The sequence below is a fragment of the Notolabrus celidotus genome, chromosome 3, assembly GCF_009762535.1.
Source record: "Notolabrus celidotus isolate fNotCel1 chromosome 3, fNotCel1.pri, whole genome shotgun sequence".
Classification (NCBI taxonomy): Eukaryota; Metazoa; Chordata; class Actinopteri; order Labriformes; family Labridae; genus Notolabrus; species Notolabrus celidotus.
The window spans coordinates 18,080,862-18,096,770 of record NC_048274.1 but is presented as its reverse complement, the minus strand read 5'-3'; the positions used below and the strand labels follow the sequence as shown (position 1 = coordinate 18,096,770).

Below are 15,909 nucleotides of genomic sequence, written 5' to 3'. Positions count from 1 at the left end.
TCTCTCTCTCTCTCTCTCTCTCTCTCTCTCTCTCTCTCTCTCTCTCTCTCTCTCTCTCTCTCTCTCTCTCTCTCTCTCTCTCTCTCTCTCTCTCTCTCTCTCTCTCTCTCTCTCTCTCTCTCTCTCTCTTCATTGCTCCCCTCCTACCGTTTGGACTGCAGCAGTCTCTCCTCTGCCTCCTGTCTTTCTCTGAGCAGCCTCTGCAAGTGAAGGATCTCCCTCTGGTGAGAAGCTGTCCTCCCCTCTGCTGCCTCTTCCAACACTGCCAGTCTAGTTGACGCCTTCCTCCGGTACACCTGCTCTCACACACGCACAGAGACAGAGACACACACGCACACACACACACAGGAATGAGATGTGGTGTGTTGCTATGAAGGAGGAGGATTTACATGAAGGACAGCGCAGCAGAGACAACTGGAGTGGAGGAGGGGGAGTCAAACACATTTGGACAAGGTGAGGAAACCACACACCTACACACACCAACCTGCAGTTACTTTGTGGAGGAGGTTGATGTGAGTGTGTCTGTTTATTTTTGTTGAGGGTCGTGTGCTTGTGTTCATGAATTATAGTGGTACTTAAAATTATTTTTAAGTTGTTGTGACAGCAGATCAGCTGTGGAGCTGCAAAAGGTTCTGAATACTGCAGGCTGTGCAGCACACACACACGCAGACACGCAGACAACTTAAGACAAGCACGCGCGCACGAACGCACACACACACACACGCACACACACACGCGCACACACACGCACGTACACGCACACGCACACACACACACACACACACACATTAACACACTCATACAAGTGGAACAAGATATGTTATTTATATATATTTGTTTTTTTTGTGGACAATTTAAGTTCAGGTAAATCAGAATAATAGACATGACAGAAAGAGGAGAACCAGTAGCTGCACAAAAGCCAACAGAGAGGAGAGGTATTGCGTATTTCTGCTCTGCGCGCTGCAGTTAAAAAGATTGGTGATGAGAAAGCAGGGTCTATATGAGGACAGGCAGAGTGCTGCCATCTAACAGCTTTTGTGCAAAGCAGTTTATCACCCTGTCCCCAAGTTAAAGGGGAGACAAACAAGTTGTTTTTCACTTTCACTATAAATAATAAAGATTGTCAAGGATTTGGCTTCCTAGGATTTAATTAGGAGGCAAGCACAAGAGAAGTAAAGCTCACAAATATGATACTGCTTTATCTAAGGGGCCGCATTACTTAAGCTATCTTACCTCCCTATTTGAATGAAGTAATTATGACTGCGGATCAGACGACAGTGGATTTGTGGAGTCTTTTGCACAGAGCACGTTTTACCTCCCCAACTGCTCCTGCTTATTGTGCTCAGAGAGCAACAAGAACTAATGACTAAACATTTCAAGTGGATGTTTTTCCTTGTTTGGAAAAGCATCAATATATGACATGCTCTTTTCTTCACTAAGTAATCTCTATCAAAGAGACCGTGGGACTTGTGTTTCTGTATCCCTTGTTTCAGAATTAGTCAAATGCTACACGGAGGGATCAAAAAACAATGAGGCATCAGGTGTCTGACAATGACAGATTTTATTTTAAGGAAACCTGCAGTGAAATTGATTTTCTTACCAGGCGACAAACAAGGACTACATGTACTTAATCACTGACCTATGAGTGCTGTGCATGAACTACCTATTATCAGTGTTGGGTAGCATTACTTCTAAAGGAAACTTGTTACGTTATAAGATTACTGCCATCATACAATAATGAATTGCTTCCTGCATTGCAAACAAAAGTAATGTGTTAGAGTACTCTTGTGTTAACAAATATGAAAAACCCATCAAACACTCGACTTGTTACACATATAGGTCATATTGTCCCGAAGGCATGCAGCCTTTTGTTTGTCGGCCTTTAAAGAGTTAAGAGAGAATTTATTCTAGAGCTATTGCCTTACAGCCTATAATCTTTACAGCTCTTTATAACGGGGACAATCTGACAGAAAACTGGGCAGATGCATGTTTGTAAAGCACAGCTGTTTCAATGAAAACATTGAATAACAGGCTCTTTATAGAATCTAATCATGTTTGGATATTCAACTAGTTAACAAGTTAACTACCATTATAGTTTACTTGTAACGCATCATCTCCAACACTGCCAGTACATAACTAATGAGGAAATGTATTAAGTCCTCAGTCACTCGAAAAGCGTTTATATTGTATATGCCTGCATTATAATTGAGACTAGAGAGCATGTCAATATGCTAAAACAATCTTTGCTTTAAAGGCTAAATTAAAAAAAGGATACAAATATGTTCCAATTTAAAGAAGAATCCAGAGAAATACAGCAACAACAAAGAACTGAGTAAAAACAAGTAATCAATGATTAAGCAGCTGTGTAATGAATGAGAAGATGCAAGTATGTGTATGTACTGTATATCCTTCCCCTGTTTGAGTCAATGGTTGCAAAACAAAAGTATGCTCTTTACAGTCTGCAGACCTTCAATTTGTAGTAATCAGGTGGTTAAACTTCCATAAACAGATGCATATAGATCAGCTGCTTGTGGCTGGAGACAGGTGTAAGCATCCACAATACGGCCATGTGTGACTACAGCTAATTCTATCTAAACTATAATTTCCAAATGGCTGAGATAAAAGATAGTCGACAGGAAATACGTCAAAATATGGTTCACATAGAAGAAAAGTCAGACCAAACTTCAAAGCGTGTTGAACCATCTTCATAATGATCAGTTGCCCGTTGTAATAATGGATCGATAACCTCTTAGAACACTGCTGACACAGGTCAAATCCACAGAGTGGGCTTCACTCTCTGAGATTAACTGGTATATTCATTATGCAGCTCTGTACTTCCTCCTATTGACATTTCATTCACTTTGTGATAAGTATTTTCCTCCGTCAGATATAATAACAGACCACAGAACATACGCTGAACCATGACACAGTAACGTTGCAATTATGAGCACTTTATCATGATCAAACAGACATCTAATGGAAACGCTATTCAGCTGTGAGCAAATTGAAATGCTAAAAAAGTTCAACTGTTAAGTACAGGAGCTTATTAGCTTTTTTTTAAGGCAGAAGAGTCGAAGCAATTGACCTATGACTCTGCCTTATATGAGAGACACAGTCAGGCCTTAACATCAGTCAGGACCTTATGAAGTACGTGCATGCCTTAACCCAGAACACAAAACACTGACATTAAATGAATATATTATCCATTATATCATCTGCTATAAGGAGGTTCACCCAGATATCTGACCTCACTACCTCCTGAGTGTATAGGGAGACACAATTCACACAAAAAAAGTCAGCTATGGAGGCCAGATTGTTTCATTCTCTGTCTTGTGTTAAGCTCTAAATGCGGGTATTATCGATCCCCCTGCGTGACTCATTCCGTTTCTTGCACAGATTTTGGCACCAAGTTGTGCATGAAAGAAGCCATGGGTTACAAGCAGTATTTTGGCAAAATACAATATGCAAACTGTGAGATAAGCAGTCAATCATTGTGTCACAATTAATATATCTGACTGATTAAGTAACTGACCTGGCCTTTATTGATTGACTGGTATGTTTGTGTGGGGTCAACAGAGAAAGGACAAAGAAGGAGAGATGCTTCCCAACACAGCTGTGTAAATCTAATAGAATATAATCTTCATAGAGCTAGAAAAATAACTACGTTTGGGCTAGTACATGCATGCAGCATGTTTTTCTGTAAGGTTTACAAAGGTCTTACATCCTGGAGAGCTGCACAGGACATCTAGGTCAGCCCACTTAATCCTGCAGAAGTGATATGCTCACCTCTCCTACCAGTAACAGATCTCTACAGGGGAACATCTGGGTGATTATTAGGTGTCAACATACATCATCAGCTACAGTTTGATGTGGTTAGAGGCCAGCAACAATGACAGGCTATTTTCTTTTCTATGCTTCATGGCCACAGACTGATGGCTTTAAAAAGAGCGTTCCCTTACAAGCAAAGGTAATTTAATTGAATTTCTCAGTGTCAAATGAAGTTCACAAAGCATTTCATAAAACCATTAAAGAGAGAGATGTAACCAGCTAGCTTACAATGTTATGAAAAAGATGTAGGTATGTCTTGGAGTGATCAAAGTAGCCAATTTATAGTGTGACCAAAGGCTCTTCTTGGCATAAAAGTTTGTATCATTCAATGTTAAAATGATGTCATTATGTTTCAGATATTTTGGATTACAGGTGAAGTCAAAATCTTTCCAGAGTAATCCAGGCTATTCATATTCTTTACCTAATAATGTATATTATTGTAGTTGCTGCATGAGGTAATCAAGTCAAACTATAGAAGCTGTCTAACAACAGAATTTTAGGTTCACAGAAGAACAAGAAAAAAGTCGTATAGTTGATGACTCAGCAAATGTTGTGAGTGCAGGGGCAGCTGATCAATTACATCTAGTCCTTTCCCAGACTTTTAATACCTTGACATGGCAATCCCTAGCATTCTTTTCGTCCTTGTTGTTTTGAGTAATGGATTGGCATTTCGGGTATATAATCTGGGATGCATAAATTCTTCCGAACTTGGCCTGAATCTCCATCTACCCCCCAGGGAGGCAGCAGGGCTCCAGCACCAGCTCAGCTGCTGCAGTGACATTTAGCCCTTGCAACATGCTGAGCTGAGTGGAGCCAAAACAATATATCCCCCCTTCCTGTAGCCTAGAGGCTGGCTGACCTTCTCCACACAGTAACAACAACAACAACAACAACAACAACAACAATACAAAGTCAATGCAGACCAGGATTTTCTTTTTCTACTATCCTGCCGGGGCCTGACGTGGTATTTAAGATGTTTTCTTAATAACACTTGCTTCCCCATGCATGCTTTTCTGAGCACAATTAAAATATAATACACATCCCTGATGTAGTACTCAGTTGAAAAGCAGCCCCCGACTATTACACGTCTTTTGATTCGTCGGCACTCTAAACTGGCTTAAATATGTATTAAGAAACAGACTGGACTTCCAAGCAAGATGTTGTTGAACAAATGGTGCTTAGTTTTTATTGTAGGTCTGTTTCTATGTATTAATGTAATCATCCATTCTCTATATGTAAGTTCAATGTTTGAAATCATTGGAAGTGTATTTTGGTCTTCCCTCTCAAATTCCAGGGATTTTTTATGGGAAATTAGGAAATGTAAATATCCTCCAGGACAAGACCCCAGAAAAGCATCTTTTACGTGAGGTGACCTGGAGCCTACAGATGGATGCTGTTGTGGAAACACTGGATATGTTGCAGTGTCTGCACACTCTAATTTTGGAAGAAGTTGCTCTCAGGCTTGACTCCGGTATTCGGGCATGTGAACGGCATCATAAAAAAAATACAGGAAAAAGTGACAGACCATTGACTGTATGTGACAGACAGAGCGTAAAACTCAGATGGACAGACAGACAGATGGACAGACAGACAGACAGACAGACAGAGAGAGAGAGAGAGAGAGAGGGGGGGGGGGGGGGGGGGGGATGCTGTGCAGCCCAGCTGATAAGTTTGAACAAAAAGTGACTACTTCCTTATTAAATAGTTTAATAGTGCTGCTTTTTTAAATTTGGATAAAGCCCTTATTAGACATACAGCAACAAAGCGCTACTAGAAACCAGATCATAAGCATATCATATCATTAGCACAGCAGTGTTTGTTATCGTTATCAGGTGGCTAGTGTCCCATCTTACTTTGGAGTGCATGAAAAGCCTGAAAATAAACACTACAATAATGGCTTACCACTGGCAATTTCAAACAACAGGGCGAGCTCAAGCTTGATACAAACAGTATGGCTAATTAGAAATGAAAAGTCCCATCACATTTTAGTCTCCAGACATTCTGTAATTCTCCTCATTTCACTGAGCAGCTTATTATCTCCCCATTTTTTACATACAGTACGTTTTGTGGACGGAAAATTCAGAATTCAAGATAAATCTATGAGAAACACATCCCATATGTAATTTTCTTAAATGACAAATCATATGGTTATTTTGTTTTTACATCAGAAGCCACCTTAAATGGTTCTTTTATGTCTTACCACCTGTTAGAAGCCATTCAGGTATCAGCGCTGCCATATGTCCCACCTTATGCTAAAATACAGCTTGTGTTGCAGCAATCTATTAATGCTCTGAATGCAGAGTACATCTTGTGCTTGTGTTGAAGGCTACTGTTTATACATTCTCCTCTTTTTTATCTGCCATCCTGCTGCTATTTTAATCAACACCCCCCAAGCACGCTAACAACATCTTACCCTTTAATCCAACTCATTAGTATGTAATCCAGATGATGTTTAATCCCATGCTGCAATAGGTGTCTCCTCTCAGATATAACGTATTCATTGTGTAAACAGAATAACCTTTTCAGTTGAAATTGGAAATTGTCTCTACTCATTAACAGAAGAAAACACAGGAGGCGTTCTATAGGGCAGGCAGAATTCAGCAACACACCTGACCTTACAGCATCTCATAAGAGCCACGCAGGTTTACTGAATGGGAGAAAAGTGTGACAAATGAAGACAACAGAAAGATGCACTGAATGGAAGACACAGTATTGCTACAGGTCTGCTGTAGAGCAAAAGAAAGTTAACTTGCATAGCTCCCAGTAAACATTACAGAGCCACAGTGATCCTACTCGTTGGCTTTCTATGGCTAACCATTGTCCAATAAAACAAGCATGATTGTGCTGGTCTGCTAGTCTCCCAGCAGTCAAAGCTGAATCTTGTGAGTCTCTGAGCAGTTACAAGGTTCCAATCCATAAAGAGTCATGACAGTAAAGCAGGAGGAGGTTAAGAAAAAGCCTTTACAGGCAGGCAGCTATCTTCCCTAAGCTTAGAATAGGTGGGAAATTACTGCTTTTCTCCTCCGAAGCTAGAGGTGTGCAGTTGAAAACTCAGTGTCAAATACATCTTGTTTTCCACCTCTTTCCTGACTCTGACTCCACGCTCTAACTCTGATTTCTAGCTCGGAGCAAATCTCTGACCTTTGCAGAGAAGTGAAGCTCTTATGGGAAATATAATCCACAGGTGTGTGACCATCTGCTGGAGGTTCGCTTGAAATTTCAAAAAATAACACCATGAGGATGTTTGATAGACAAAGTAAAAGAAGCAGGACTTCTGCTGGTTTGAAAAATATGAGGGAGATGATTCTGTAAATAGAAGACAAACAAAGACATCAGTCACAGTTTCACACACAGATCCTCTTCTCAGAAGTATCACAGACATCTGCCAATGTCAACGTCAATGTCACAATTAGTTCTGGCTGTTAATGAGACAAATGATTCGTCTGGTTCCGCTTCAGTCAGGCTGGGAATGAGCAAAAGCAAACTGTAAACACAAGTGTACCTGTGCAGATGAAAGATGTGGAGAGCTGTTGTAAAATCTGATTGAATTGTCAAGCTATACAAAGGGCCGGCAAAGCCTTGATTTGTTAATGCTTGCCAAGTAGTTTGTAGGTATTAAGTAGGTCAGGTGGTGTTGAAGGATGTTGCAGCTGTAAAGAGTCTAATGGCTTGAATCTGTGTTTACCCTCCTGGCTGTTTTCTCATTTATTTGTTTATCACTTCTCAGACATGTAATCAATTAGAAGTTCAATAACAAGCAGAACCTTTCCGCTATGTTGAATTATACTGTGTTTTCCTGCAGAGCAGATCTGTTGGCAGTCTAACAGCCTGTACAAATAGCAGCTGGTTACTGCTATCTCTTCTGCCAACATATGCTGTTCTACATTTGTGTTGTACAACAGTGCACAGGGCTGCCAACGTTATTTGGATACAGTGGTGACTGTGTTACGAGCTGATTCACCTTCCACCCAATCAGAAGCAGATTTAAGATATGGATGAAGAAAACAAGAGACCTGCAGCAGTTTCACAGCAGAACATACAGTAGACGCGCAATCAATAACTTTACACCACAAAGCAGATAACTTATGTGAAACCCAGAGCCTGACATAAAAATAAGGTGTATTTCCACCGGCACAAAACTCCATGTAAAGTCAGGGTGAACAAATGTGAAGTCACCACGAGCCAGAGAGCTGGGGTTGTTACTTTTAAATAACATCATTGGTGCAAACTGGGAAGAACAGGTAACAGGATAAATAAGAACAGCTTGAGTTGAAGAAGGAGAATTGTTTATGGGACAAGAACATGTCTGCACGTCCATCTGTGTGCACGTAGCATTGAAATAAATGCAAAGACTGTAATCAGGGTGTAGGTCTTTGTATCTTTGTCTGCCGTCATGTAGTACAGGCCGGGATCCAGGTCCAGCCCTCAGGATGTTTTTTGCTACCTATGTTTCACTATTATTTTTTGTTAGCCTATACCTTTGGGCATCACAAGATGGTAATGAGCACTCCCAACTCAGAGCCGTTGGTCGGGGAGCCCAAAAGAAAGATTTTTTGAAAAATGCTTTTGGCTACATGACGTCAATGCACATGTATAGGTACTATAATTGCATAAGTCATGAAATTTGGCAGGGAGTATCCTGAAGCTTATGGGGAAGTAGCAAAATGAGATTAAGGGGCTTGCTGCAAAAGTTTTTCAAAAAGACTGTTGCACTGTGGATTTGCAGCATGCTTCTGATGTCTTGTCCAGCCTCCAGATACATTGAGTTATTGCATGCTGTCTTGATGACATTCGTTTGCTTGGTTTGTCAAATTGCATCCAATCCGGTTTTACTAATTTGTTTAATGATGTGATGTTTTCATGTTATAGACCAGCAGCTGAGATCAATACTTCTAAGCAAGTTTAATATACCTCAGGCATCTTTAGGTTATCTGGCAGATCTTTCATTTTGCAAACTCAGAGCAAACTATGAAAGAAAATTTGAAGAAGTTTAACACAATCCAGACTAAAATTAAGGTTTATTATCTCTTTTCTATCAACAGTTCACAACAGATCTGAAAACTTTAGTGTGTCCCTTAAACCAATGCATTTCTCTGTTTCATGCTTTTGGCATGTCTGACATTTTCAGATATGATATTTATGCTGCAGCCCTGATGGTATCAATCAGAGCAATGTGCAGTGTGGTGCATTTTACATCTAATTAGAACAACTCGAAGGATCTAATGTTGGTCTATTTTTGTCTCTGTTGAAGGAAGATACCAGGAAAGCTCAATCAATAACTTTCATGACTATTTTTCTGAATATGTAAAATCATACAGGTAGATAAAGTGTCCTGCTGGTCTTTCTCCATCCTCACAGTGCTCAATGATCAAGATAATTGATTGGAAAGTATCCCCCTGACCTGGCTGTTTGCTAACCATTTTTTAGTATTACTTGCCTAAACTTCACGGGCTCCTCTTTGTGTGATGCTGCCATACTACTATCAGCTTTTCATTTTCTATGGGCTATCTCTTTTTGTACATGTGTGGCTTTTAAGTTTTAATGTGTTTTTCATTGTTAATTTAAAATAAGACCAAAAGCACAACAGTTGAAAATCAGTGCTTGGCAAACACAGGCAAATTTACTGAGATATAGATTGATCCAAACTGTCAGTGAAAATGAATTCAAATAAAGACGAGATGAAGAGACTGGATCCGCTCATGGTAAACTGTACAGGCTGTAAAACTCCCAGCAGATATCTACAAACAGACAGTGCTTCGCTTAATCAGGTGATGCCCGTGGGTTCTGTCACCAAACATAAAGTGTTGAGGTGTACTGCATCATAATGTCACCATGGGAGCAACAGGGACTCCTAATGGAGTCTGAAAGAAATGTGCTTTGAAGGATTGAAGGAGTGAGAATACACAAATATAATACCATGAAGTAAAGCTGATCACAGTGATCACTGGTGGACAGTGGATAAAATCAGATGAACATTGTTACTTCAGGAATATGATAATAGTTGTAATGTAATTTGTAGCAAGTTGTAATGTGATCGTGTGATAAAGCTAACAAATCTGTTTCTAGATACATTTTCCCACTACTCTGTATCTACCAGGGATGTATGTATTTAGTCGACTTAATGGTCAAATGTCACACCTAGTGACACTATTCGGCATCAGAGCACCTAGTTTATTAAGCAAAATATTAATTATTTTATTAATCTTGGCCCAAAATAACAATGTGTCTAAGCTGTAATGCTGCCAACCCCTGCTCGGTTAATAGCTTCTGGTACATTTTTGTAATACCCTACCACTCGGATGTAGTTAGACAAGCCCATATGACAGATAGTTTCTCATAGTACAGCAGGTTTCGGCAGTTTTTTAATCTAGAAAGTGGAGATCAAGTTGTATATAAGCTCCATCCAGTTGAACCAGCATATTACCAACTGGAGCAATGTGTAACCAACCCAGGCATGTGGACGGTTACACATTTCGTAAGGACTGAAGGTGCTAGCTCTGCTAATGTTAGCTGCACTCAGCAAACCAATTTGACATTTTTTCCCCACAGACTCTATGATCTCGTGTTTATATGGTAAGACTAGAAAGACTTGAAAATTGTATATAAGTGTAAGTCAATTTACCATGTCAAACACACTAAAACAAACCCAGCTCCCCAACTTGAGAGGAGAAAACTTGAATCCTGAGGATAAATTTAAATCCTATAACCAGTTTTAACTATTGAGAAAGAGGGGCTCATTCAGTACATTGTGTTGCTCTAAATGTTTAGTATGTAATCATTAAAGTTTTCGTTATTCTAAACTCAAGAAATTTAAATTAAAGTTTCACATCCAGTAAAACGTTCATGCAATGAATAGTATCAGATTTATTTATTTATTAACCAAAATACCATGGGTGAAAGATAGTTCATGTGCTACTTTTGAAAGAAATACATAGATAGTACATTTTAAGCTTCTTTCTCCATGGAAAATTGTGCTGCAGGCAGTTTACCGACTAGGATTAAAGATCTGAAAACAGCAGCAGGAACAGAATCCTGTGGATCGATGGCACAGTTAAGAGATGGCTGACCAAGCAGATATTCTGACAGCAAAGGTCCCCTCAACAACCAAGAATGGAAAGGATAAGTGTCCAGTCTTGTCTGCTTTGTAAACAAGACTTTATATTGAGTGGGTTGTTATTGGAATCCTGACAAGGTGAGCAGGATTCCATCATGAAAATGGAGGGGTAATACAGTATCTCACCTTAAATGGATCCCCCTGCTTTAACAACCCTACTCACAATACATTATCTTGCTCATCGCACAGCTTGTTCATCTCCATTTATCAGTACTTACACACATCTCATACTGTGTAATTACTGATGGTGTTTACATGATGCACCAGCTTACATTTAGCAGATGTCTCTGTCCCGACTCTTCTTTGCCTTTCTTTTTTTCCTACAGTAAAACAAATCATCTGCAGTTCAACCATTGCTATAAAGTATTGACCAATCAGAATTGAGTATTTAACACAGACATTATATAAATATGTTCAATAAACTTCAAGCCACATACTCTGACATATGTATTCAGCTATGGTATGGTGGGGATCATTTAAGGCTTTTATTTTAAAGGCACATTGTAAAATTTGACAGTTATGTAGTCTAACAGCAAATCACTTTCAAAATTCAGCTTGTGAATAGCAATTGTTTAAATGTTTTGCACATTTACCATAAATCCAAGATGGCGACTACAGGTGTTGTGGTTCTACTTGCTAAGGCAGGACTCCCAGCTGATATTCTCCTGGTAATTGTTCACTTCATATTCCAGTGTGAAGCAGTACCTACCTTGTTAACCTTACTAATGTTTGAATCTCTTTTCTTGCTTGATCTCACCATTCTTGACTCTATGCTTGTGTGGGCATTATCAACTAGTTCTGCATTGTCGTCGGGACAGAGAAATATTCAGAAACACCTCTGGTGTGGGCATGATTCTTTTGAAAATAGAGAGAAAAATCTGTACACATGTGGATGAAGCCTAAATCAAGCAAGTCATCAAGCTATACTTCCAGTTTATACAATAAGTAAGTGGTATCTTTAAAGGAGAGAATGTGCATGGGAACTCTCTTCTTTTTAAAATGCTATACATGCGGGTAGATGCATCACTTGATTTACATTTTCTTGCCAAGATCTATACACAGTATTGGCTGTTGTGTGATTCTAGCTGTTAAAGTTGTAGATCCAACAGTCTGGAGCTCAGAGTGACTGCAGCTGAGACAACACAGCTAACACGTTGCTTTTATCTGAATGATCAAAGTGTTTCCCATTAGACAGAGAAGCTTGATCAAAGCCCTCTGTGCTTTTAAAAACAGTGATGTGACTGGTGGAGGTTTGCAGAATTACTTTAAGAAATACTTCATTGATTTTTCTTCCATGGGAAATTCTCCTCAAGTTGACCTCTTAAGAGAGCTAAGGGCCAGCATGAAAATGGAAGGGTTGTACGGTGGTTAGGGATGTATGGATGCACCCAACCCACGATTCACTCACGATTCTCTAATGACGCTGAATATCAACATGTGGAGCAGGCTTATAAATAATCTCCATGGACGCATGGTCACAGGGTGAAGACTCCGACTACAAAATGTGGATTTACTGCAACAGGACAACTGAACAGAATCATTTTTTAGACTCAGTGTCCAGTTTTCTCGTTCTTATTGAGAAAAAATAAGCATTTAAACGTGGTCAGGTGTCAGCCGGGAGCGCAAACGGGTCATAATCAGTCCAGCGTCGGAGAAAAAAAGTGCTTGTGGAGACCTGTCACTCAGCTGCAGTCCCCAGCTGAGCGTCTCAGTCAGCTGATTCTGTAATATGCTTTAAACTTAAAACCCCTCCACTCAGCGAGTGACAAGAGAGCAGCGTAAGAGACTTAGTGATGCTGAACAAGTGGAGTATATAATGCAGATAGCACATTTTACTGTATAAAAATAATATCAAGATACAAATTTTGTTGAATCGATTTTAATCCACCCTCATTTGTATCGTTTTTTTACCGTCTTGCGATATATCCTTACATCCCTAACGATGGTATACATATGATTCTCACCAGCGTCTGTTAAACTGAGCATTTACATAGCGGGTATGTTGTTAGTAAAATAACACATTTTCTCATCTGACATGCATATCTTCAGGGACACAAATGATCAGGCCCTCCTGTGATGCCACAAAGTCTTCGATAAGGTTGATCAGATAAAGAACACATACCTCCTTAGTGAAAGCCTGATGCGTTTCTGACACATCCAGCCAAACTGACCTGAACTTTTAAAATCATCTCCACTACAGCCGCTAAAAAGCTGTAGTGGCTGTATATTGGGAACATACTGAAATACATCGACAATGTTGTCAGTCATTGTATTTGGGAGGTCTACTTCTTCCTGACTGCTTCTGAGAGGGAGACTGACTCAGAGTATATTGGATGTGAATGTGACGGTGTGAATCATCAGGATGTGAATGTGACGGTGTGAATCATCAGGATGTGAATGTGACGGTGTGAATCATCAGGATGTGAATGGCCACAACATAACCGATTAATCTAATAGTAGTAGCAGTACTACACGTACCTATGTATGGCTACAGAGCAAGGCATAAATAAATAGCTGTATAGTAATCTGATATTTTAAGAATATTAAGTCATACCTTTACTGATCTAATGACTGGGCACCACATTATTCAAACTGGTTTTACTCAGGCGCAGTGGTTTGCATTACCTCACAGTAAGATGATTCCTGGTTTTAATTATCTAAACTGTCCATAGATGTGAGTGTGTGTCTGTCTTGTAGTGTCTATTAGAGGTGACCCCAAATAGTCGAATATTCAACGATCTGTCTTAAAGAGCCTTAGTTGACTGCCAATCTCATAGTCGAACACCTGCATATGAAACACGGATCATTCCATTCAAACTATGGGGGTGCTTAATGTCTAATTTTATATCATTTTCCTGTTTTCCGTAAAAATCATGTCTCATAAAGACTATTTTGATGTAAATATAGACTTATACATACTTTATGTAATTCTGAAAATAGCTTTTGAAGTGTTTAAACTTCTCCCATTTAGCAGGACCAGTGGAGCAGCGATACCTCAGCTTGCCTTTAAATCTTTCTAGGTTCATAGCAGCTCAAAATGTTGGGCAAAAATAACTTTGGATGATCCTAAAAATCGACACGAAGATTAGGAGCAGTTTTATGAAGAGGGCTGTGAGATCAAAGATTACCTGACCACGCAAAACTCCATATGGGGCCACTGGAACAAGCTAAAAGAACGAGGAGGGATACCCAATGCCGTCTGGACAGCAAATAAAATTCTGTGCAATAAACAAACATTTGACTATTCGCCGACTATAGAAACAAATCTGACGAATCAGATTCAACTAAGCAAATCTTTAGTCAGGGTCAACCCTATTGTCTATACAGTATGTCATCCCTGTGACAGGCTGGTAAATTGTCCTGGGTAAAGCCCAGCCTCTAGCTCACTGACAGCTGGGATTGGTTTCAGCCGCCCATGACCCTGAATGAGATACACAGCACAGATGATGGATGGATGAATGGATGGATGGTTTTACAAATAGGTAATAATGTATAGATGTGCAGATATAAAGATATGCTAATAAACTTGAACTGTAAATGCTACAGTAAGAATCATTTGTTTACTTGTTTCATACTAATCCCTACAAAAAAAAATATTTGCAAATAAATCCAATGAGTACTTTGAGTGTGTTCAGTCAATATGGATCCATTATGGATGATAAGTGGCCAGGCTGCAGGTAGTTAAGGTATTTTCACGGCCATGTTGGATATTGTAACCCTGAACAGAAATACTTTGATAGTTCCTTTCTTCTTGTTTTGGGGGTTCCCCTGATATTTTCTTTTATTTCGCACTATTTCACAAAGGTTAAACATTTAATTTGCCCTGTTAAGAAACTTGTTCTTGTCATATGTTTGTGTAACCTACGCTTTGTTTCCTTTGAAAAGGTGATCTTTTCAAATGTCAGTTTTGGTCCATTCTCCTCTTTGGTGTTGTTTCTCCTCCTTCGTGATAACTTTACAAACCAATACCAAACATTTCATACTCAAAAATATTTTCCCATTAGACCAAAAATCTGTCAGCCAACTTGTCAATATATTTGTCAACCAGCCACTCAGAATGCCAGATAGTACAACATTTAATTAATCAATCTCCCCAAAAGAAACATATTAGAACATACACAAGTTATTGCAAGCTTCACAGACAAGACAAGACAAGACAAGACAAGACAAGACAAGATAAGATAAGATAAGATAAGATAAGATAAGATAAGATAAGATAAGATAAGATAAGATAAGATAAGATAAGATAAGATAAGATAAGATAAGATAAGATAAGATAAGATAAGATAAGATAAGATAAGATAAGATAAGATAAGATAAGATAAGATAAGATAAAGACAAGACAAGACAAGACAAGACAAGATAAGCTTTATTGACCCCGGGGAGAAATTTGTTGTGGACATAAGTGCAGTGCTGCTCACAAACAATACATTCATTCAACATACCAACATACAATAACATGCACAGACCAGTTTTTTTAGAGTACGTCCTCATTCTGTACGTGGACTTAAGAACATTGATGAGGCTGGTAAACAAAGAGTAGTTGATTTGATAATGATCACACTTTCCACCCTCTTACTTGTTATATCTCCTCAATCACACCTTACATATAAATCAGCTCTAAATTATTTAGGCACAACTTTGGTTGAGCCCTCTGTGGAGCCACCTGCCTACCTGTATTAAGGCCATGTTCTATTTCAGCTATAGTGATGGATAGGACTGATTCAAAGAATCAATACGGCAATCAATCATCATGTACTTCTTGTCAATAAGTGTATCGATGCACATGTTAAGGAATCGATCTTGTAGCAAATGCTGTGGTGGCAGTTTTGAGACACACATCACTTACAGAGCAGAGTAAATAAAGACAATAGGTTGCAGTGGGAGTTAATCAACACAATGCAGTGCATACCTTGAAATCAAAAGAGCGGGCACAAGTAAAACTGAAACCAAAGATATAGGATCAT

General features: G+C 39.3%; 2 protein-coding genes across 4 annotated transcripts in view; one reads left to right on the top strand and one right to left on the bottom strand.

Annotated features, from left to right (window-relative positions):
- Positions 1–15,909, bottom strand: part of cep89 (centrosomal protein 89) — a 77,543-nt gene that overhangs the window by 17,325 nt on the left and 44,309 nt on the right. For all 3 annotated transcript variants that reach the window (XM_034679742.1, XM_034679740.1, XM_034679741.1), the window contains exon 17: positions 148–296. In XM_034679742.1, the coding sequence (XP_034535633.1) occupies positions 148–296 (149 nt within the window). The remainder of the gene's footprint in view (positions 1–147; positions 297–15,909) is intronic.
- The window catches only part of zgc:165481 (uncharacterized protein LOC100073327 homolog), a 28,980-nt gene continuing 13,232 nt past the window's right edge, over positions 162–15,909 (top strand). Inside the window, exon 1 of the mRNA XM_034679744.1 lies at positions 162–453. Coding sequence (XP_034535635.1) covers positions 390–453 — 64 coding nt within the window. The 5' untranslated portion in view covers positions 162–389. The remainder of the gene's footprint in view (positions 454–15,909) is intronic.